At 47.5% G+C, this 21,894-nt stretch overlaps 1 protein-coding gene across 3 annotated transcripts in view; it reads right to left on the bottom strand.

Moving 5' to 3' along the window:
• PRICKLE2 (prickle planar cell polarity protein 2) overlaps window positions 1-21,894 on the bottom strand; it is a 176,725-nt gene that overhangs the window by 32,741 nt on the left and 122,090 nt on the right. For all 3 annotated transcript variants that reach the window (XM_019504811.1, XM_019504809.1, XM_019504808.1), the window contains exon 2: window positions 10,220-10,403. In XM_019504811.1, coding sequence (XP_019360356.1) covers window positions 10,220-10,351 — 132 coding nt within the window. In that variant the 5' untranslated portion in view covers window positions 10,352-10,403. The remainder of the gene's footprint in view (window positions 1-10,219; window positions 10,404-21,894) is intronic.

Raw genomic sequence — 21,894 nt, 5'->3', positions numbered from 1 at the left:
CCCCCCCCCCCCCCCCCAGGCAAAAGAGATATTGATCCCTACACTGATCTTTCTTTTCCCCAAGGTATTTGATTCCCATCTTTAAAGAGGCAAGTAGTTCAAACCATGTGCCCTTTAAAGTCATTACAAGCAAAAATTAAGAAAATAGCTAATAAGTTTTGGAAATAAGCAGCTCCTTCAAGGAAGGAAGAGGGAAAGGGGGAAAAAACCCGTATAAAATGAAACTAGGAAATAGTCTTTCAAGTTGAGCCAATTCTGTTGCAAGTAACGGAGGAAAATAATTACATTAATTCATCAGCACTTGTCTGTTTTTGAGCCTTATTAGTTCAGGGGCGGGAGGGTGATCTGTTTAGTGCCTCCTTTGAAAGTTAGTCTTCCACCTCTGAAGAAGCCGTGGCTTCAGGCTCTGTCGGTGAATCTCTGCATGCCTAGTGACTCAGTTTCCAGAGCTTCTTCCAAAAGGAAAACCTTACAGTCCCCATGAATGGTCAAGGCTTTGGTTTGGCAAAGAGTCTTCACATCCAAGGAAGTGGGGGGAACATAAGCACCCTCTTTAGCCTTGAGATGTACCAAAGTGGTGCCTGGCTACTCTCCCCCATCCTGACACATGCTAGATGGTATCTGGGCTGTGGTTGCAGCTGTGTTGGTCTACACAGGCAGGAAGGCTCTTTGGGTAGATGTGGTATCTTTGATTAGACCAACTGAGTAGCTGGAAAAAAGTTCTTTGCAAGCTTTCAGGCGCAGTCACCCTTCTTTACCCACAGATAGTCTCTGCTATTCTGGAAATTCATAAGCCATTATGCAAAAGAGAAAGTATAAACTGTGTTAGCTGTTCAAAAAACAAGCAATTGCTCCCATTTCTACATCAAGCCAGCTGGGAGATGCTCTTGTTCATTTATTTAGCATTCAAACATTCCTCGGTCTGATGTTTCAAACAGCAGAACTCCAGTCCCTTTCACAATTCAGACTCTGACTCTTCAGGTTTCGTTAGGGTCATTAAAGACAGCTTAGCAATGTCCATAACGCTTTCATATTTAAAAGCTTTGCTGCATTCATGCTAAAACATAATGTGACAACGCTGACCTCTTTTGTGTTCCCCCCCGGGGCCTTCCTCACTGTCGTGCTTGTTAACAAAGCCAAAGCTCCCTAGTTAAAGAAGTGCTCTTTCAGCTAGGAGAAAGTAATGGGATATTCTGGTTGCCGGGAGACGACCGCAGAGGAAGACTTGATCACATACATGTGGCCACCATCTCACCTTCAACCTCTGTTGACGGCCCCGTCCCGTCCCCAGCATAGAGGCTGCCAAAGCTCCAAGCATATTAACCAAAGAAAATGAAGCGTCTGGGTTTGACTGATATCTCAATATACCCATGGACGCATGTTCAGACCAAATCCAAGGGCACCTAGAAGAACCTCTTGGCTCTCACTTTGATGCAGATCACGGTCCCTCGGACTCTGCTCCACGACAGAAGGAACAGCATTTTCTTGAGCGCTGGCCCACGCTCCCTGAAGTGAAGGAGATACTCCACCATCCACCGGTGACAGACACAGGATGGAGCTGTTCTTCCAAAGCACCATGGTAACCAGCTGGGTAGCACGTCTTCGTACAACCTACAATTCAGCTGCTGCTAATGATGTACAACAACGCAGTCCATTTTATCCCGCAATGTTTGCAACCAGCTGATGCTGCAAGTCAAGATTCCCTGAATCCAGAGCTTTCGGCAGTGTCTGCTGTGCCATTTGTGCCCTGGAGGGCCTGCGTCCACTTTGAGAGGAAAGGAGTTCAAGAATCATAGCGTCGAAGGACTCGAAGGGACCTGCAAGATCATCAAGTCCAGTCCCCTGCCGCGGGCAGGAAGTTATTGGGCGCAAATGAGCTCAACAAGGTGCTTATCCAAAGCATTAGAGAAAGTTAAAGAAACCCTTGGAGCTGGTGCATGGTCTGCTAGAAGCCGAGTCAAAATTATAGAAAAAGAATCACAGATAATGAGGGTTGGAAGGACCTCAAGGGGTCACATCTAGTCCAACCCCCTGCTGAAAGCAGGACCAGCCCCAACTACATCATCCCAGTCAAGGCTTTCTCTACCCGTCTTAACAACCTCTGAGGATGGAAGGTCCACCACCACCTCTCTGAGTAACCTGCTCCTGTATTTTACTACCCTCCTCATGATAAAGTTCTTCTTAATAGATCTAACTTCAACTGCCCTTGCTGCAACTTGAGCCCATTGCTCCTTGTCCTGTATCTGCCCCCACTGAGACCAGTCCAGCTCCATCCTCTTTGCAGCCCCCCTGCAGGGAGTTGAAGGCTGCTATCAAATCCCCCTCGGTCTTCTCTTCTGCAGACTAAATCAGCCCATTTCCCTCATTCTGTCCTCAAGTCGTGTGCCCCAGTCCCCAAACCATTTTCATGATTGTCCCCAGTCTGTCCACATCCTTTTTGTAGTGGAGAGCCCAGGTTAAGGGCCAGTGCTCCAAGGTGCTGAGTATACTAGCCCTGAAACAATGAAGCAGTTGGGCAAATGCTTAATTTTAGAGGCTCTGGCACTGGGAGCAATGCTTTCCCGGTCACTAATCAGAGACCAGGACGCAAACCAGAGGCCTACCCCTCTGTCCCCTTCTGCACAAACCCACTGGGGATACTGGTGTTCTTATCCCTGCAAACGAACCGATGGTGTCGGCACACAGGGCTGGTACTGACTGAGTGGTGTGGAGGTTTGCACGGGTGCATGTGCATGCAATTCCCTTGGGGGCCCATCTCTTCACCTGCTCCATGAGAGCTTGAAAACCAGCTCTGCCTTCAGTGGGAGGAATGTGGCAGCGTTTCAACAAGCCAGCACCAGCTGGGGCTGGCAAAACAGCTCCTGGCACAATACGGAGAGCCTGAGGATCCAGGTTCTAGTCCCACCTCTGCCTTCTCCCAGAAGATGAGCTTCTTAAATGACATTTTTATGAGCTACTTAATACCCTTTCACAGTGCATGGTTAAAACTGATGCACCCCTAAAGAAACAAGTGCATTTTTTTCCCTTGCCTTAATTGGTGTTATTTATATGAGTCACACCAGCCTGGATTTTTTTTTTTAATTGCCTTTCGAACAGCCTGCGGAGCTGTGCGTGTGTCCTTATTGCCTCACCGGCAGCGCAGAGCCCTTCAGCTCCCGGCAGAGGGTGAGAATGATAAGGCGGGAGCACAGTGGCCCACTGTTTCCTCATTAGTGCTGTGGTCCAAGCTATTTCTTGGAGCAAAGCAGCTTTTGTACCGAGGCCATGCACTGCGTAACTGAGAAGGGGAGAGCAGTTGATGGCAGTTTCGCTGAAGCAAAGATAGGCAGGGAGGCGGGTACAACAGAAAACCAGCTGGTGAAGCAATGCCTGGGGGATCTGAACAGAGTTTGGGCTTCGTTTCTTCAGTCCTGTTGCTACTCATGGCAGGAGATGGTCCCTTCCCTGCAAGGCTTAGAAGCTAAAGAGACTAGAGAAAGCAGAGAGGGATATTTCCCCAGGAGAAGGGCCAACTAAGGAAGAGAAATACCAAGTAACTTGCCCAGGACCCAGAGTGAACCTAGTGCTAGGGACCTACCTAACCTGCAGTGAGAAAAACCCATTTTTGTGGCTTGGTCATGGCCAGAAGACCCAATTTTGCAATCATTTTGTGACCCCGCCCCTCAGCACTGATTGGTGGACAGGCCCCAGGGGGAGGAGGGACAACAGGGTGGCTGCCGTGTTGATTGCTGGTTGCCCTTCATACAGCTCTGCCCCTTTGTGCTGATTGGTGGAGAGGCACAGAGGGAAAGCCACTCTTCTTGGCTGCCGCCCCGCCAGCTGGTGCCTTCCCCTCCTGGGTGGGCTGCGAGACCGGGTCGCAGAGGCCGTGAAGACCACTAGGAAGCCAGCATTTTATTTTTATTTTTATTAAACTTTTGGGGAGGTTGATTTCCTGCCATTTTCCGCAGAGATCACCATGTTTCATGGCTTCCGTGACAATCACGAACCTGTGATTTAAGTGCTGAACCCCAGTCTCTCGAGTTGCAGTTATAGAGTCACAGATGATGAGGGTGGGAAGAGACCTCAGGAGGTCATGTCTAGTCCAGAGATGAAGAACTAACACATCTCTGGTTGGGACAGGACCCGCTGAAAGGATCCACAAGTGTTTGTTGCTATTTAAAACTCTGCTAAGCCACCCTGCCATTGAGGAATGCCAGCGTGTGCGTATAATCCCGTGCCTCCGACGCTCGAGTCCTTCTCTCTGACTTCCAGTTGCATGGTACGGGACAGGTGCCCGGCTGCCAGGTGTGTGCATACTCAAGCTTCCCCATCCATGCCATAAAACATAATCCCCCCTCTTGCTAGCAGCAGGGTTTCTCTGGATGAGTCCCTTAAACGTTATAAAAATATCATCTAAGGTAATACCGGTGAGACTGAGGTTCAGGGGACCAATGCGTGTACTAGAATCTGGGCCTTAAGAGCCAGTACCACCGTCACCATATCTGCAGAAATCCCCCGACAAAGAGCCCGTGGGATGGCAAAGCACGGGGAGATCCAGCTGCATGGTCGGGTCGTGCAGTACAGGCCGTTCCTTTCTCTCCATCTGGGGCCGTAGCAAGGGCGGCATGTGCGAGCACTCTTCCCTTCCCAAATACAATCTCCGTAGTGACACTAGCCAATAATCTGGCTTTTTAATGGGGATCGCTTTAAACTCTGCCGCGTGCCGTCATCTATCATGTACTATGGGACTGGCCCTGTTGCAGCCTGAGGTACTGTTGGTTATGGGCACATTTATCTTGCAATGACTTTAAAAGGGGAGGGGGACCTGGTGTTTGGGAATATGCATCAGCTCTAAGGGGGTCCCTGCTATGTCTGCTTGGTCCCGTAACAATACAAGCCCTGAATTTAGGATCTAAATGTGGCTTGGCTGTGAGCCCTTTAAAATCCTTGGTAGAAACGATCAGGAACCGTGTCAGTACCTCCTGCCCAAGAGCATCCTACCAGCACAGTCATCCTACGAATACCTCCTGCAATTGGGATAAGAATTCACTGCCTTTCCTGTAGTAGTTAATACTTCCTAATTAACTGGGTGTGATGAGGTGGGAGACACCCCATGGTATAAGACTTAGTACCTCCTGAGGCTTGAGGAGCTCAAAAAGTATTCAGCGTCACAAAGAGAAGATGCCCTCTGCACCGGGTATGTGGCTACTCACCAGGCTGGGTGGAAACTCCTCGTACTTGGAGGTCTGGCTGACGTGCCCTGTTCAGGTTCGAAAGGATCACCACTTTGGGGGCAGGTAGGAGCTTTTCCACCAGGGAAAATCTCCAGGCATGTGGAACATGGCCTAACATTTTGGAAGCCCCTGAGCAAAGCAAGGCAGGGCATCACATTGCCCCAGTGCACCTCATTCATCCGAGGTGAGAAGCAAAACTAGATTTTCCTTCCAACATGCAAACAGCAAGAGTTGCCAACTGCAGTTTAGTGCAAAGGCCTGTGAATTTCACTAAAATGATACGTGTTCCTCATGCTGCAGTATAATGACTAGAAGAGCTCCCGCTGTAGCTTGCAGGTATTATAAACTAGCTCTCTCTCACATAGGTCTTGCAAAATATCCAGAACAGTTCTTACCATGCTGTAAAGCTTTTAAGGCTCAGATTGTAGTACACGCGTTGGTCCCCTGAATCTCAGTCCCACGGGTATTACCTTAGATGATACTTTTTATAATGTTTAAAGGACTCATCCTGAGAAACTGCTGCTAGGAAGAGGGGATTACATTTTTAATGGCATGGATGGGGAAGCTCAAGTCTGGAAATGGCAGGAAACCACTTTGGAAGACTCCAGGTAGGGGAAATAAAGCCTGAACTGCTCGGTTTGAAGAATGCACCCATCAAAAGTCTTGTACTTCATGGAGGTCAGGAAGTCATCCTCATGATCTTGCCATGGCTTTGATGGACCTTTCAGACCCCTCTGTACCTTAGCCTGTAAAATGTAGCATTCAAAGCAAACCTCAGCACAAGCCTTGGAGGGTCTGAAGCTGTTCAGAACCAGTGGGTCCCCCACCCTACCACCCCACGGCTTCAGAAATTCAAGTCCAGATGTTTTAACCTTTTAGCAAATAAGCCATTGCCACAGGGAGCTTCCAAATGCATGTCTCCCTGTGCGTACGCCCGTTCGCGACATCCCAGAATGGGGAAAACACATTGCAGAAGTTTGGTTTGAAACGCGGGCCCCTCCAGATCTGACAGAGCTGCAGGGAGGATTGGCTGGAAAAGCACCAGCTCCAGCACCGGATTTTGGCTCCCGACACTGCCTTCCTGAGCGAACACAGAGCCTGGGTCTGCAGTTCCACTTGACTTGTTATATGGGTGAGTATGTCTCTATTCATTTTAAAACCATAACCCTCAGCTCTATATACAGGCAATGGATGGCAGAAAAGCAACAAGCGAGTGCTCTGCAAGCCCTGTCTCTTGGACTGCTCCTCCCCGCTGATCCCACGTCCTCCTCACACCTAGCTCTGTTTCCCATCATCGGAGAGAGCAGCTCTTTTGCTGTCACATGACATTTTTCAGATTTGTGTTCTTGTAAGAGACTCTGATCCCAGACCCGCCAAATTCAAACAGATTTCAACCTGGTAGCTCTGTTCTGCCCCTTTTCCAATCTGAGTTCATCTGTCTTAAACATGCATGGCCACAACCGGACGCGACATCCCACGTACGGCCTTACTAACGCCTGCTGCAGTATCAATGCTTTCTTATTGCTATTGGAAATGCCAGCTGACACCTCTTAGTACTACTGCATTTGCATTTCCATCCCACTATCTTGTCAACACATCCTTCGTTTACAGTTGAAACATGTAAGCCATTCCACCATATGAGTTCAGTCTCTCAACACAGTCAAAACTACATAATCCTCAGTTTAAAGAAGACTTGGTAGTCTGATACATGGATAAGCTGTCATGCAATTTTAACCCAGGCGGTCAATACAATTCCTATCATCGTTATTTATAAAGCCCTTGACCAATATGCTTTATTACTCTCCAAAAGTTGCTAACACATGATTTGCACACAGACTATGCTCTCAATTTGCCAGCTGATGATATCCTAACAAGCATGAAGGGACACAACACATTCTCAGAATGATGGGGTCAAAACCCCCTTAGAAGTGCCTAAGTTGTACATTTTGGGGGGGACCATCAGAGTTCTAATATGACATCCTGAACCTGCCAAGACATCTCGGATATATCCGTGGACAGGACACTTCTGGATTGTGTGGACATGACCTCATATTTGTTATAATGACATCTACCAATGACAAAGGAAAATGGAGCTGTTCCTTTCTTGCAATTATTAGATCTAATGAGGAGCAAAGGAAAAAAGCTAACCGATGGCTATCTTCGACAGCAGAAGCAGTTTAAAAAAAGTAACTGGTGATGAATGGAAGATGCTGGACAACTTCTCCTCTGATATCTATTCAGTTATTATGTCCAGCTGAGATAAGGGCTCTGTCTTACAACCATATCATGAAGTCATTAGCTTTTCAAGGGATTTATCTCCCATTCTACTCATGCTTTTTTTTTTTTTTTAAAGACATTTTAATAAATTTGCTTCACTTAAGCTATTACAAGCTGGTCCATTTAAAGAAATTCTATGGGAAAATAACAATGAAGGACAAAAAAAAAAACCTTCGCAGAAGCTTTCACTGCTCTCAAGTCTGTGGCTTAGTGCAGTTGTTCCAGTCATAGTGGTGCATTCAGACCTGACCCTAATGTGGCCAACAGCTGGTTTAATGGCCTGGGGAGCTACAAGGGAGATCAGATTTGCAAGAGGCTATACCCCACCCACACCCCTGATTCACCAACCTGGAATAACTTCCTTGCCAGAAACTGGCTGAAGAGACAAGAATTCTCTAACTGAGCAACTCATGGTCTTTACTGGGCAAATGGTTCTTTTGCTTCACTTCTCTTTGTAGTCCATTTACTACAGACCACAGTATGGACCTTCGGAAGCAGACTGGGGTCAACAATAGGAATCAGGAGATCTCCAAAGTCATTTTCTGCAGATTTTGTGCAGTAGAGAGGAGTCAAAGGCTTGACTCTGGGACCCTTGGAAGCTCCCAGGATAGGGGTGAGGTCCAAGCACGGGTCCTGACAAGGCCGAAGTGTCTAACTGAGCAGCTGCAAGTTGAATCTACAGTACCAGGCTGTGTGCTCACACTACTATCCTGTTGCTTTGTCTCTATGGTGGCTCCACCCAAACTTGGAGTGGCAAATCTGTCAATCTGAAGATCTAGGAAGGCAGACTGGGAAGCGTAATTAAAAAGCTAATATTCATCTCTAGAAGCGGCGTGACCTCTCAAAGAAGAGCAAGCTGGAAGATATGCGCCAGGAAATGGATTAACCCAGGGCAATATTTAACAGTTCAGTATCTACTGGCAGTATTTTGAGACTGCTTTTTTTTGGAAGAGCCTCAACAAATGCTCCATGCTGCTTCCTGATTTCTTGAGAGGCCTCTGCTGTGAAGCAGAGAGGAAATAACAGCTGACTTCAAATGAGGGACCCACATCAGGGTCTCTTGGAGAGTGTGCACTGGCCTCGTATTGAAGATCGGTTTCTCTTCCTTGTGAATGCTCGATCTCTCAGAGTATCCAGGTTGTAGCCATATTGGTCTAGAAGAAAAAGCATCCAGGACTTATGGTAGAGGTGATATCTTTTATTAGACCAACTAGATTTTAACAAAAAAAGTCTTTAATTGCAAGCTTTCAGGTGCAAATACCCTTCATCAGACATCAGAGAAAAGATTGTAAAAGTTCTCCTGGGTAGAAATGAAAGTTCATATTTCATAGGAGATTTGAAGGTGGTAAAATCTCCTGTTTGGAAAAGTTAATTTATAGGCTCAGAGAAAAGTTGAAATATGAACTTGTCCAAACAGGAGATTTTACCACCTTCAAATCTCCTATGAAATATGAACTTTCATTTCTACCCAGGAGAACTTTTACAATCTTTTCTCTGATGTCTGATGAAGGGTGTTTGCACCCGAAAGCTTGCAATTAAAGACTTTTTTTTTTTTGGTAAAAATCTAGTTGGTCTAATAAAAGATATCACCTCTACCATGAGTCCTGAATGCTGTGTCTCAGAGGGCACAAAGGGAATCCCAACTTGTGAAAGTCAACAGAAAGAAAGACCGGCTTTGAATGAGCCTGGCCAGGTGGCAATAAATGAACCCTAAAGGACCAGGGTGCTTTTATGCAAGGACTGAGCATTGCTGCAATGTTCCCAGTGACAGGGGAAGAAAAGGCAACTGGATTTTCTCTAATCAGACAGATAATATTTACAGCCTGTGGGTGGTGCCAAAATATTTCAGGAAATGCCTAAGCCTTTCTGAATAAAGCTAAGGAAAACAGAATGTTTAAAGAGTTATTATAACAATAAGAATGAAAACTTTCTGCCCTTTTCCAACCTCCTTACTTGAAAATGGTCACCATAGCAATTATCAAGGCTAACCTCATTTTGCAATCTCCTTTGGAAATTCGGCCCCGAGTCTAATATGTAAAAGGTCAGCATAAAGACTAAACGCACTGAATAATGGCAAGCATCACAACAAATGTACAGACAGCATGCTAAGGTGAATCTGCTCTGTTAATGCCATAAACAGCAATATGCAAGCTTCATATTTAAGCAATTCCCTCCCCCACAGAAAGTTGCACACAGTTAGGTCTGAGAAACCAAATTCCCGGGGGAAAAACAAGGGGAGATGGGCTGAATTTTGGAGGTGCCACAAACTTGTGAGCTCCACTGATCACACTCCTGAGAAGGCAGACAATTAGCTTGTGTCTTTCTGTGTCGAGATAAAGATTCAATTTTGCAGGAACAGGAGGCACTACAGAAAAGTTTGGAAACAACTTGGAAGGGACTTTCCTGGTCAGCCTGTCTCTGATGCAGCTGTGTCATATCACCCCTTTTATAAATGGATTGAGCTCCATCTTCTACACAGTTCAGTTTTTGTCCTCACTATAAGTTATGACTACACACATCTAAAAACAGGTTTCCACACAGCTCAAGACCCAGCTTTGTCTCACATGTTTAACCAAGCCACATACTCTGCACAGCACAAAGACCCCAAATGTCCCAACAGCCTCCTGCGTGTAAACAGATCCTCCCATTACACGAGGTCTCTAGAGAAAACAGGCCAATGGCTTCTAAAGGCAAGGCAGTAACTGCATTTCAGATCAAATGTTTACCTGCTCTGGTTTCAGCCCTGGAGGCACCCATGCGTACTCTTCCAAGGCACAGCCTGAGTCGTCGTCAGAAGTAGAGTTCCTCTGAAAGTCAAACATGAGCTTCGTCACGGTCTTCTCCATCTCCAGAGGCATAACTGTTACGGCGTGCTCTTCCTGCGGGCACTTACAGTGGAGGCAGATCTTCCTGCAAATCACCAAGAAAAAGGGCCGCTTGTGAGTTTTATGCCAACCGTGAGAGCTCAAATACTGAACTCGGGACAAAACCACTTCTGGCAAGGCACCCTTGGCAAAATCCCAGCTCTTCTCAAGCATTTTTCTAATTCAACGGGTGAGTCTTCCATGGGGGAGAGGGGGGCCATACTTCCATAGTCAGCCTTGGAGGGTCTTAGGACGAATCAGGTGGTTAAAAGCATTGGGATACAGAACTGGTTGCTGCCTCCTACATTAAGAAGGAAATTTCCTTCAGGCTAATAAATAATGATCGGGGATCCTGGTTTTCGCTGATTAAAAAAAATCCCCAATTTTTGGATTTGAAAAAGTAGCCCCAAATCCACATTTTTCTGTGATTAAAAGTAAACATTACTAATATATCTAGCTCGCCAGACAGATAGATAGATATTAGATTTATATATCTATCTAGATAGAGTAATACTACTAATCTATCTAGATATAAATACATATATTAGATCTAATTTAGATATCTAGATAGATTAGATATATCTATATCTAGATAGATAGATTAGTAGTATCACTAGTAGTGATAGACAGATAGATAGATATTAGTGGTGTTTCATTTTAACCACAGAAACGTGGATTTTGGCGAACTTTTTTAAATCCGAAAATTGGGGATTTTTTTTAATCGGAGAAAACCAGGATCCTTGATGATGATATATAAAGGTCAGACCCTCAGGTATTTTAAACCAACCTATATGCATTGACTTCAGTGGAGTTTCTGAGATGGATGTGAGCTGAGGATGCAGGCAATACAGTTGCCAGTGTGAGCAGAAATCTCCAGATGCAAAGTTCCTTTAACAATACCGATAGTATAACTTTGCTGACGAAGTAAAATAAAGTTCATTATCGTATTTTTTTTGCATACAATACCCCTCCAAATATAATATGCACCTTGTTTTTTGAAAGGCAGAATGAAGAAGAAAAGAGTTTTCCAGAGTTCTAGCTGCACAGAACAGAGCCTAATTGTCAGCTGACTCATGCTCCCTTTCCTGCATAACTAAAGCTGAATCCCTAGCTGCTGCTGAAGACTGCTTTCCATGAGTGGACCTTTGGTTTTGAAAAGCTAAAGTGCCTGTGCTAAACAGCTAAGGAGCCTGAGCTAAAGAGGCTGTGAAAGACCAGGAGCAGCTAACAGACAGCAAAACTGCCCTAAGAAAGGTTAGCTTGATGAGTGGTACATTAAGGCCATTAAAAAAGAGGGATGATCATTAACACGTGTAGAGTGAAGAACAATAAGCCAATAAGTAATTTGACTCCCTCACCTGCCCAAACAGCACTATCACAGGTGCTGCCCTGTAGAGCAGGCTTCAAACCAGGCTGCTTTCAACTCCAGGCAGAAAATCAGCTTCTCTGCCTAATTGCACCCCCAGTTTAGAGTGGAGATTTGTGGGGAAAAGCTGCATGTATATATACATATAAGAAAATATGGTATAATCTGATGATGCCCCATTACAGGGAGCTATGAAAAGCAGCCACACTATGGTACCCTTATTAATGGGTTCAGGTCTTTGGGGCAGGAATGAGCTACTAGGTTGTGTGGGGATAGGCCCATAGTGGGAGTAAATGTAATGCAGCCACGACATCGCAAACGCTCCTGTGCTCGAGTGCAGCTCACCTGTGTTCAGGGCGCACCACAGAGAAGCACAGATCACAAAGGAAAAGCCAAAAGAAGCTGCGTGGTACAAGCACGCGTCTCTGTAGCAGTGCAAAAACATCAAGCATGCTCAGAAACAGAGCAAAGGGAGGAACTGCAAAACCAGGGAAACTGCTGGGCATGATTTGCCCTGGGGAATGGATCAGAGGGAGTTTGGATTAAAAAGAGCTCAGATACACCAGGCTGGTTGCATCCGCGTACAAAGATAAAATGATTCCTTACAACACGCTGTGTGTGTTTTTAAGTTTGGGGGTGAGATTCTGCACTCACACGACGGGGTAGAAACCCAGGGAATCCAGTTCATGCAGCCAAAGGCAGTACCAGGCCTGCCGGTACAAAAGCAAGGAAAAGCCTGGTGGGACCAGCTAAAACACTGTGTTGCTGCTGCCTCTCCCAAAACTTCCTCATTTCTTGGTAGCCACTGCTTCAAAACACGCTAACAATGTCCATGACCAGCTCCAGACTTGAGTCTGAATTTCCAAGTAGTCACAGCAGCATGAAAAACGCACTACGGCAAAAGGCGAGAAGCTCTGGTTATCAAGCCAGGGAGATTTGCCAGTTTTCCCCATTTCCTGCCTTTCATCGGATCACAAATACACACAGACCCAAGCGCACCCCGAGCATCTGGTTTGCCTCCAGTTAGGCAGAGGGGCTCAGCACAGCCTCTGGCTGGTACCTTAAAAAATAATCAGTGCACCATTTCATACAATGTTTTAATTAATCAGCTACTGTGGAAAAGCTCTACATTTCAGCAGGACCGTTGCTTTCCAAGCCATTGCTGCCTCATCTCCTGATACGATTAGAAGCAGCTCAACATGCAACATTATGTTAGGTAAATTAATGCATTCAGAGCCTAAACGCTTAGCATCTGAGAATTAGATATTTCTTCTAATGGGCTTTCGCACTATTCGGCCAAATTTAATTCCAAGGGGATCAATCACGAGGCTCCAGGCAGACTGTCACCGGCCTAGCATTTAACACGCAGGGAGCTAACAAAAGGCAATGCGGCGTCAGGTGGCAAAACGAAGACGACAGGCTGAACTCTCACGGCTGAACTGCTGGACGCATGTCCCAATGGGATCGGAGTTCAAAGGAAACAGCCCCCATAACGAAGCAGCGATGTAAAGCATGATGGAAGAGAGCTTTACCATCCTGCCACATGGCCCGTGTCACAAGCAGTGCAGCCGGTCAGCAATTCGGGGCTTAAAACAAGTAGACTTGGCTGCTAGTTTTAATGCAAACCTGCTTTTTTTCCCACCCCCCTCTTTTCCTGCCTTTCCATGATGGGCAGAAATGCTCACAGTGGGGCTGAACAGGATACCCCTGAAAGCACTGGAGTGGGTCCCTGACTTTGCCGTAAGAGCTGGAACGGGGCCCTCTGTGACTCAGACTGCTAGACTTCTTGCTGTGTTTTTCACCATGGGGATCTGGTTGCATCCTAAACCGCTCAGGCAGAAGCTTCAGTAGCCCGCAGCGAAGGCAGAACGCATCACCAGAGGGAAGCGCTCTGCAGCGAAGGCAGAAGATGGCATAATTATATGTGGTGGCATTTCCAAAAGGGCAAATATTGGAACATTCAAAACCCAGTTAAGCCCCTCGCTCTACTTTCTGCTAGCAGGGAGACGATACTAAAGGGCTTAATTGAAAGGAGCAAAGTTTGGGGCTTTTAAGAAATGAGGGCTACCAGGCATTTCAATTACCAAGACTAAAAATTGGCAGCGCATTGTAAATGGCCATCCAGGATTCGGGGTTACTCCATACTGGTCTCATGATAACCTGATCATTAACAGTTCTGCTTATGAGAAGAAATTCCAGGAAGCTTATCTATTCCTGGCCTTGTTTCTGACCAAGTTCAGACATTCAACTGCTCTGGCAGAAAAAGCTCTCTTGCCAATTAAGAGATTGTGGGAAGGCATTTTGTTATCTCCTAGTGGGAAAAAGTCTAGCTCATTAAAAAGTGGGTGATACAATCCCAGGAAAAGAAAAGTTTCCATAGGGTCTGCAGCATGGGGCTCTTCTGGACGCTCTGCTGCATAAGGCTTCAAGTTCCCAATGTCCTGCCACTTCCATGGAGGAGGTTTACAAACCTCTAGATCCTACCACTCGTTCGATTTTATCCCTTTCCACCCTGCACTGTGCCCTCTTGCATCATCCCAACACTACCTCTCTTCCTACCTGGAGGAAAATGGTTTCCATCTTTTAATGCACTAGCATCCCATCAACCAGGGAGCAAACAGCAGCTAGATCGGGCTTTGACTCTACTTAGATATTGCTCATGGTCTCAGGCAGATGAGCTGGACTTCTGTGTTTTCATGGGATCAAAAGGCAAGTCAAGAATAGTTTTAGTACATCAATGTTTTCACAAAACATCAGGAAACGATCCATGTGAAAAATCAAAGGGTTGCCTTTTTATCATTTTTATGTGATTCTCATATGATCTTTCTACAATGTCCACCATTTTCCTCCTCATTACGTTCTCACTGACCACCTGGCACACTTTTAGCTTCTTTTATTCCTTGGAGTTCGCACAACAACAGCAGCCTCCCTATGCCTGAAGAAGGGTGCTTGTGCCTGAAAGCTTGCAAAGAACTTTTTTCCAACTACGTGGTCAGTTGGTCTAATCAAAGATATCACATCTACCCAAAGAGCCTTGCCTGCCCATGTCCTTAGATCAACATGGTTACAGCCAAAAACCCGGCCTCTGGCTGCTTTACCGCTCCATCCAGGAAGAGCACAGACCATCTGCAGATGCATCCTCAGCCTGACGAAGGGTGGTTGTACCTGAAAGCTTGCTCTGAAGAATTTTTCCAACTATTTGAGTTGGTCTAATAAAAGATATCGGATTTACCGAAAGAACCTTGTCTACAGGATAGACACACTCAAATCTTCTGTATGGTCCTCTAGCCCATTATACTTTAAAAAACAACTCCTTTTGGAAATAATGTAAATAGAAAGATGTATTTTTCAAATGTTGCCATTGTAAGGTGAAATCCATAAGGCCACATTGCCAATCTATTCCAAAGGCAGAGCTCTGCTAGGTCTACAAAGCAGGTCTCCCCACCCTTGGTACATGCAGGTGTATCTTCTGATGCGCACACATGACAAAAATGACAAGGCAGTAGTAGTTCCAGTATTACGGTCTGGAAGACAAAATGAATGCTGGTTTTTACCCTGCAGTTTACAGAACCAGGTCCCTGCTTTGGACAGTATCGTGAGCACTATTCTCTGCTGTGGCAGGGCTCAATCGGTTGGACCATGCGTTGCCTGCTACGTAGCAGAGATATTGTTTAGCCCACTGCCAAGGTGGTAAGACTACCAGAATCCGGACAAGCGCAGGTCTCAGACAGCGCATCGAACATATTACAGTCCAAAGAGCACCACAATACAGGTGTGAGCCACACCACTCAGAGAGGCCAACCCAGCAACTTTGTTCTTTCTGCCCAGAGATCAGCCTGGGCATATCAAGAGCAATACTTTGATTGACAAGATTTCTCTCTCCCACTCTGGGAAGACCTTCACTTTTTTTCTATCAGCAACTGAGCCCAGTGTCATTTGAGAAAAGAGCATGCACGTCTTCTAACGAGAAGCAAATTAAGCCAATTACTCTGTGTCTTTCTGGAAATCTCTTCTTCGTTTCGAAGCAATTATTTTTTGCTTGCTGTCTTTTAACAGCGTAGACATCATGCAGCCCTTGGATATGTGCATGCAGCTCCCACTGAAGTCAGTAAGGCACTGTAAGCTTATCCAAAAGAAGTGCTGCTCCTATGGCAATTAGTGAGATGCAGGTACCTAGTTTAATGTCCTTTTTAAGCTGAGAGAAGTTCAGCAAAGCCCGCCTCACACGTTCAATAATCACAAATCAGCTCCCCAAATAAGCTAGAGCTTTTTCCGCAGGCTAACACATTTGGGATTCTTTTTACTTGCTTTCTGAGGTTTCCGTTTCTCAAGCTATCCTTAGCAAAACTGAGGACCAGACCATCAGCTTTTAACCAACAGCTGCAGCTCTCCTAAAATCCCACTTGACTCCACAAGGCTAGGTGTTAAGAAAAGTACCGACAACTGCTAATACAGTCGTGCGAGTTGGCAGCGCTGCCAAGTTCAAAGAACGGATCTGGGGAGCAAGGGATGAAAGAGGCTGAAGAACGTCACCGAGTTGGAAAACCATCAGTCGTTCACGAACGGGGAATAAAGGGAGGAGGAAGCAGGGTGGCAGCTTCCCTGCTACCAAAGCCGGAGCTAGACAACAGTGTTGGTATTTCTGCTCCAGAAGGAGCTACACACTTGTTTGCCCTGAAGCGGGGCCAGGAAGGAGGGAAGTAACTAAGGAGAAAATGACACTTCCTGGTTTCATATTCTATTTGGAAAGCAGCCCTCGCCGAATTGCCTGCACATGGTGCCAAGCCGAGAGGGCCCTGAACGCATCGAGAAATGTGCCTGGCCTTGCAAGATGGATGTCTTGTACTTCCAGCCTCTGCACTGTGCTCCCGGCACACTGCTCTCTACTCCGTCCTCCGTTACGCTGGTGCATGCCCAGGGAGTGCAAAAAGGATTATCTGGGCAAACTGCAGACTGTCATCTTCTGGCCTACCAGCCTCTCAGAAGAATAAGCAGTGCGACACCAGTGAGCGCAGCGTCACTGTGAACGTGCACACTGGGGCAGCAATAGCATTTCAAGCAGAGAGGGGCCTGATCTACAACGCCGAGGGTCTGAAGTCCAAGCTCGGGGACAGACACTGATGCCTGGTTTGGGCCCACGTGGGTTTTTCCCAATGGTTTCACATGAGTTTCACTAGGATGGAAGGTCTTTGGAGCTGGAGCTGTCTGTGCAGTCGAGGTTGGGGCAAGGTTTAGCCCCATCATTAGCACAGCCTTTGGACAGGTCTGTTGCACACAGCGACAGCAAGGTCCGCAGAAGACAGTATTACAGCCTTAGGAAGATCGTTATAGATGTTGAGGGTGCTTCTTGAAGCAAAAGAGGAAATCAGATTTGAGCTTCAAGAAATGTCAAGTAACTAAAATCGTATAGGATAGCATAGCATGGCTTTTTGCTCCCTACCTGATCTGCTGCTCTGTTTGCTGCTCCCTGACCTACAACCAAACCTTCATCAAAACTAGCATATCCATTGGACGTGAAACACTATGGGCATATTTGGAAACCAACACAAACCTGAACTCAGGATGTGGAAGAAAGAGAGGGGACTTCACAAACCATCTCATAACCCAGGGACCTTCCAACATGACTCCCCTGGGCTTCCCCAAAGGACACTTTCTACCGAAACAAACAATCTGGCTGTGCCCACTGCTTGCATCGCCCCACCAGGAACTCGTACTCTCTCCCCTGGCTTGACCCAAGCTCAACCCTCTTAGTGTCTGCTGTGCTGAAAACCTTCTCATCTGCCCTGCCCTGGATTTAAATACCTTCATTTCCTAACCTAAGCTGTTTTCAGTGTGTTGCTGCTCAAGCGTGTGAACTCACAGCGCAGTCCCTGAACAAGCAGTGGATGGCGGAGTCCTTCATTGCTTCCATTGCCAACATCCTTCCCTGATGACAGCGAGTGCCTGAATCTGGGAGTGGCAAAAGGCCGTGGCTGGGAAGCGTGCCTGAAACCAGCACCTTTGCTTTTTCAGTCAAGGCGGCTGTGCAGGGAATCAGATAATTGTAGAAAACGAGGGTCAAAGGGACCTCAGGAGGTCACATCTAATCCAACCCCCTGCTCCACGCAGAACCAGCCCCAACTGCATCATCCCAGCCAAGGCTTTGTCGATCCGAGCCTTCAAAACGTCCAAGGATGGAGAGTCCATCACCTCTATAAGTAGCCTAGTCCAGTGCTTCACCACCCTCCTAGTGACAAAGTTTTCCCTAATATCCAACCTCAACTTCCCTTGCTGCAGCTGGAGCCCATTGCCCCTTGTCCTGTCATCTGCCCCTGCTGAGAACAGCACAGCTCCATCCTCTTTGCAACCCCCCTGCAGGGAGGTGAAGGCTGCTATTCAGTCCCCTCGGTCTTCTCTTCTGCAGACTCAATATGCCCAGTTCCCCCAAGTGCCCAGGAAGACGAAACTGAGCCTGAATTCATAGGCTGCATACCTCCCGTCACCAGGGTGATGCATTCTGGGACATATCCAATGAACTAAATGGCTCTGGAGGATTTTACAGATGGGGAAGATACTAAGTCTATTTGCTGGAGCTGATCTCTGCCCTGAATTGCTCCCCTTCTCTCTGCTGCACACCACCTGGGTAGCTGGGGGCGCTTCTGCACAGGTATCTGCCTGCTGTCTCCTGGTATGTGCTAACCACAGAGCTGCTCTCCTTGCACCTTGCTCGCTCCTGCATGCCTAGGAAACAGCCCATAGCATGTGCTGAAGCCAGCCCAGCCCACCCGAGACCCATCCCCACCTTGCAAGTTAGCCACTCAGCCAAGTCTTGTGACAAGGCATGAGCAGGCACCTGACTGCATGCTCCTCGTGACAGTATTGGCTGCAGGACTAAAGGCATACGGTGCTAGGCTCTCACTATAAGACCCATTTTGCACATTGAATAAACTAGGCCAGAGAGGTAAAGCAAGCAACGGGCTTGAGGCTGTCAGTCAATGGAAACCAGCATCGCTCCTGTTCGCACCATGCGGGATCAAACAGCCCCCCCGGGTCTGTCAGGCAGGATTTCTGCAAGCTCAGTGATGCTGAACTTGCTGTTTCATCACCCAAGCAGGGGAGAGGCGTGGGGCAGCAGTTGCCACCTTGTGAATCAAGCAAAAGACCAGTGGTTTCTTTCCCAACTACCACCATGTCCTTCCCCCGGCAGGTGATCACCCTACATGTGCAACAGGCAAGACCGATCGAGTATCAAAGCAGCAACAAGCGAGGCAAAAAGTTGCTGTCGGGGGAGAGTGATCAACGCTTTGTAGGCTGGAAAAGGGATGCAGCAGACCTCTTGGTCTTATTTGTCTTCTTTCCTCTTGCGTCTCCCTGGGGGGCTATATTAAGTAAATTGCATTGCACCGAAACTGCGGTCTGGGGCTAACTTGCAACATGAGCTCGTGGCTTTGCTGGCACATGATGTATGGAGACAAGATGATCGTTCCATACTACGCAATGAAGGATTTGCATATATTTGGGTCTGCGCATTGGCATGCAAGGTTTTGTCATCCATCCCAAAAACAATTCTCTGGTTTATGAACAGCTGACATCAAACCCATCATATTTCGCAAAGAGAACTGGGTGCTCTTCTCATTCCTCTATTGCTCAAAACACACATGAGCTCTAGCACCTACCATCCAAAGCAGCATATTGCCATCTCCCTTTACACATAGGGATATGGAGGCACAGAGAGGCAGAGTGAATTGGCCCAGAGTGACACAGTAGGAACAGATGCCATTTTTCCTGATTCCCAGTTTGCTGCCCTCCCTCCCAGACCATGCCCGATCAGGACACAGTGTGGGGGGCTTCGGTTGAGTCTGATATGTTGGAAAAGCCCTATTTGTATCAGCCCTGGATAGAGGGATGTACCCCTTCTTGTATCCCCCTGCTCACGGGGGGTTGTTGGTCTCATCACCTGCTCAGGAAGGGCTGCACAGTGCAAGAAGGTCCCAGACCCTCGGACACAGACCCCTTTGGTCCATGTTACCGGAGCGTGCATCACCCCGAGGACCTGCTTCATTCCTCCTGGAAACAGCCACTGCAGAGGACAGGGCTGCTCGCTAAATAGCACCACAGCACGTTACACGCGTGCTCAACAACCAGCACCACCCACCACTGGTTTAAAGGAAATGGCGCTAACTGGCTCCCAATCCAGGGGCTTCTCCCTTTGGGAAAGGACGGCAGCTGCATTGACCTGGGGGGCTCCTGAGCCATAAATGCCAGCTGTTGCAAGACACAGCGCCATAAATGCCACCCATTGCAGGGGTTTTTCTGGCTGCTGTTTCCCAAGGGGAGGTCTAATGCTCTCGCAGGTGCCAGCAGGGAGGTCGAGGAATATTCCATGAGTCAGACCCACCAAGAAAGCAAAACAAAAATAAATGCACGGCTTGTAAGAGATTAGCATAAGCAACGGGTGGCCAGGTGCCACCCGGGGGCTGCAATGCAGAGCAAAGCTGCTCCTCCGTGGCCTTCTGGACGGCGGGGCCCGGAGGCCCTAGGGACACGCACGGCAGTATCAAGTGGGCAGTGCAAGATTGCCAGTGCACGTGGCTTACACGGGCTGGGAGCGGGGCTGTGCGTAAGGGGGTGCACAACTGAATGCCACACCTGAGTGCACAGCGGGTACCTGGGCACAAGGCAACAGGGATTTCCCACGGAGGCCTGGGGTGCAGACTGTCATGCATCTCCCCACCACATGGTACAACGGCAGTCACCTGGCTGATGCCATTGCACCGGCTGACCCTTCCTTGGTACAGCGACCTACCCCAGGGAGCTGATGCGGCTGCAAACAGGCAGGCCAGGTCCTCTCAGGTGAATGCACTCTTAGATCTAATTAGCGCCGACCTTCTGGTCACCTCTTCGGCACGTTCCTGCAGCCCCTTGGGGTGTACTGTCTGCTACCCTGGCAAACGGCGAAGATTTTGAGGGCCTTTAAAGGGCTGAACCAGGCAACCTGCCTCCAAGCTCTCTCCAGACAGATGGAAAGAAGAGCTGCCAACTAAAGCCAGCCACAAGGCCTTGTGTTGCACCTCCACGGGAATGTTTCCTTCAGACTTTCCTCCATGGTTTCACGGCTGCTCCTCTGACCCCAGCACTTGAGCAACCTCTCACTGCTGCTGTACCTAACGATCCCAAATGACCAGAGACTTCAGCTAGAGAAGGGGCCATTTTTTGGACAAAGTGTTGCTACACTGCCACGCAGTTTGCTGTTATGATGGTATGGGAGATATTAGAGCGGCCTCACTGCTACTAGTTGGGAGTCAGTCCCCTCCAATTCCAGCAAATATCCCCAAAACACAAGGTGGGAGGCAGCTGTCCAGGCTCTAGCTAGGTCCCCACGTGCTAAGGTGTGCACACCCCATGTACCACGCTCTTTGTACCACCGACGCAGATCCAAAAATAAAACCTATGACCACCTACGATTCCCCAGCACTTGCCCCAGGGGTGATTATTTATTTTGCACTGTGCTTAAAATGCAATCAAATCAGAACACCCTGGGCACACTCTCCTCACATCCATGAAGCATATGCTTCAGAAAGATAAGAAACTGGTAAAAGAAACAATAGGAGTAGATATGTTGCTTTTCTACACCACTTCCACACCACCAGCCTCAAAGGATGAAGCAATGTGCCCATTTTACAGATAGGGAAATTGAGGCACTCATGACTTCTCCAGAGTCCCCCCAGCTGCTGAGCGGCAGAGCCAGGAATGACACTCAGTATCCTGTGTCCCAGACCACTGCTCTGCTCAGCCAGGTGATGGGGCTGGAAGGAGCAGCATTGTGCGCGGGAGTCCAAATAATGGAGGTAGCTTTGTCAATGCAGATTTTTACCCCCAAACCTCAAAATGGCTGGTGCTCTGCTGAAATCCCAAACTCTTGGCATCAGGTGATGGGGTGAGACTCTCAGGTTGCATTTAAAAAGAAATAGGAAGCTTCCAGCCTTAGCAGCTGCAGGCAACCACTGACAATGCAACCCCTTGACTCTTAAAAAATGGGCAAAGAGTCACTGGGCATCTCCTAGTCCTACAATCAGCAACTCAGCCAAAATCCCTATACCCCTTTTTTTTTTTTTTTTTTTTTTTTAAAATTTCATGGTTTTGGGGGCAGGTTTCTGCTTTTGTTTGGCGGGCTGTTTTGGTTTTCCACCCG

The sequence above is a fragment of the Gavialis gangeticus genome, unplaced genomic scaffold (genome assembly GCF_001723915.1).
Source record: "Gavialis gangeticus isolate Ggan-Ray unplaced genomic scaffold, GavGan_comp1, whole genome shotgun sequence".
NCBI classification, from domain to species: Eukaryota; Metazoa; Chordata; order Crocodylia; family Gavialidae; genus Gavialis; species Gavialis gangeticus.
The sequence above is the reverse complement of the archived record's forward strand: the minus strand, read 5'-3'. Positions and strand labels throughout refer to the sequence as shown.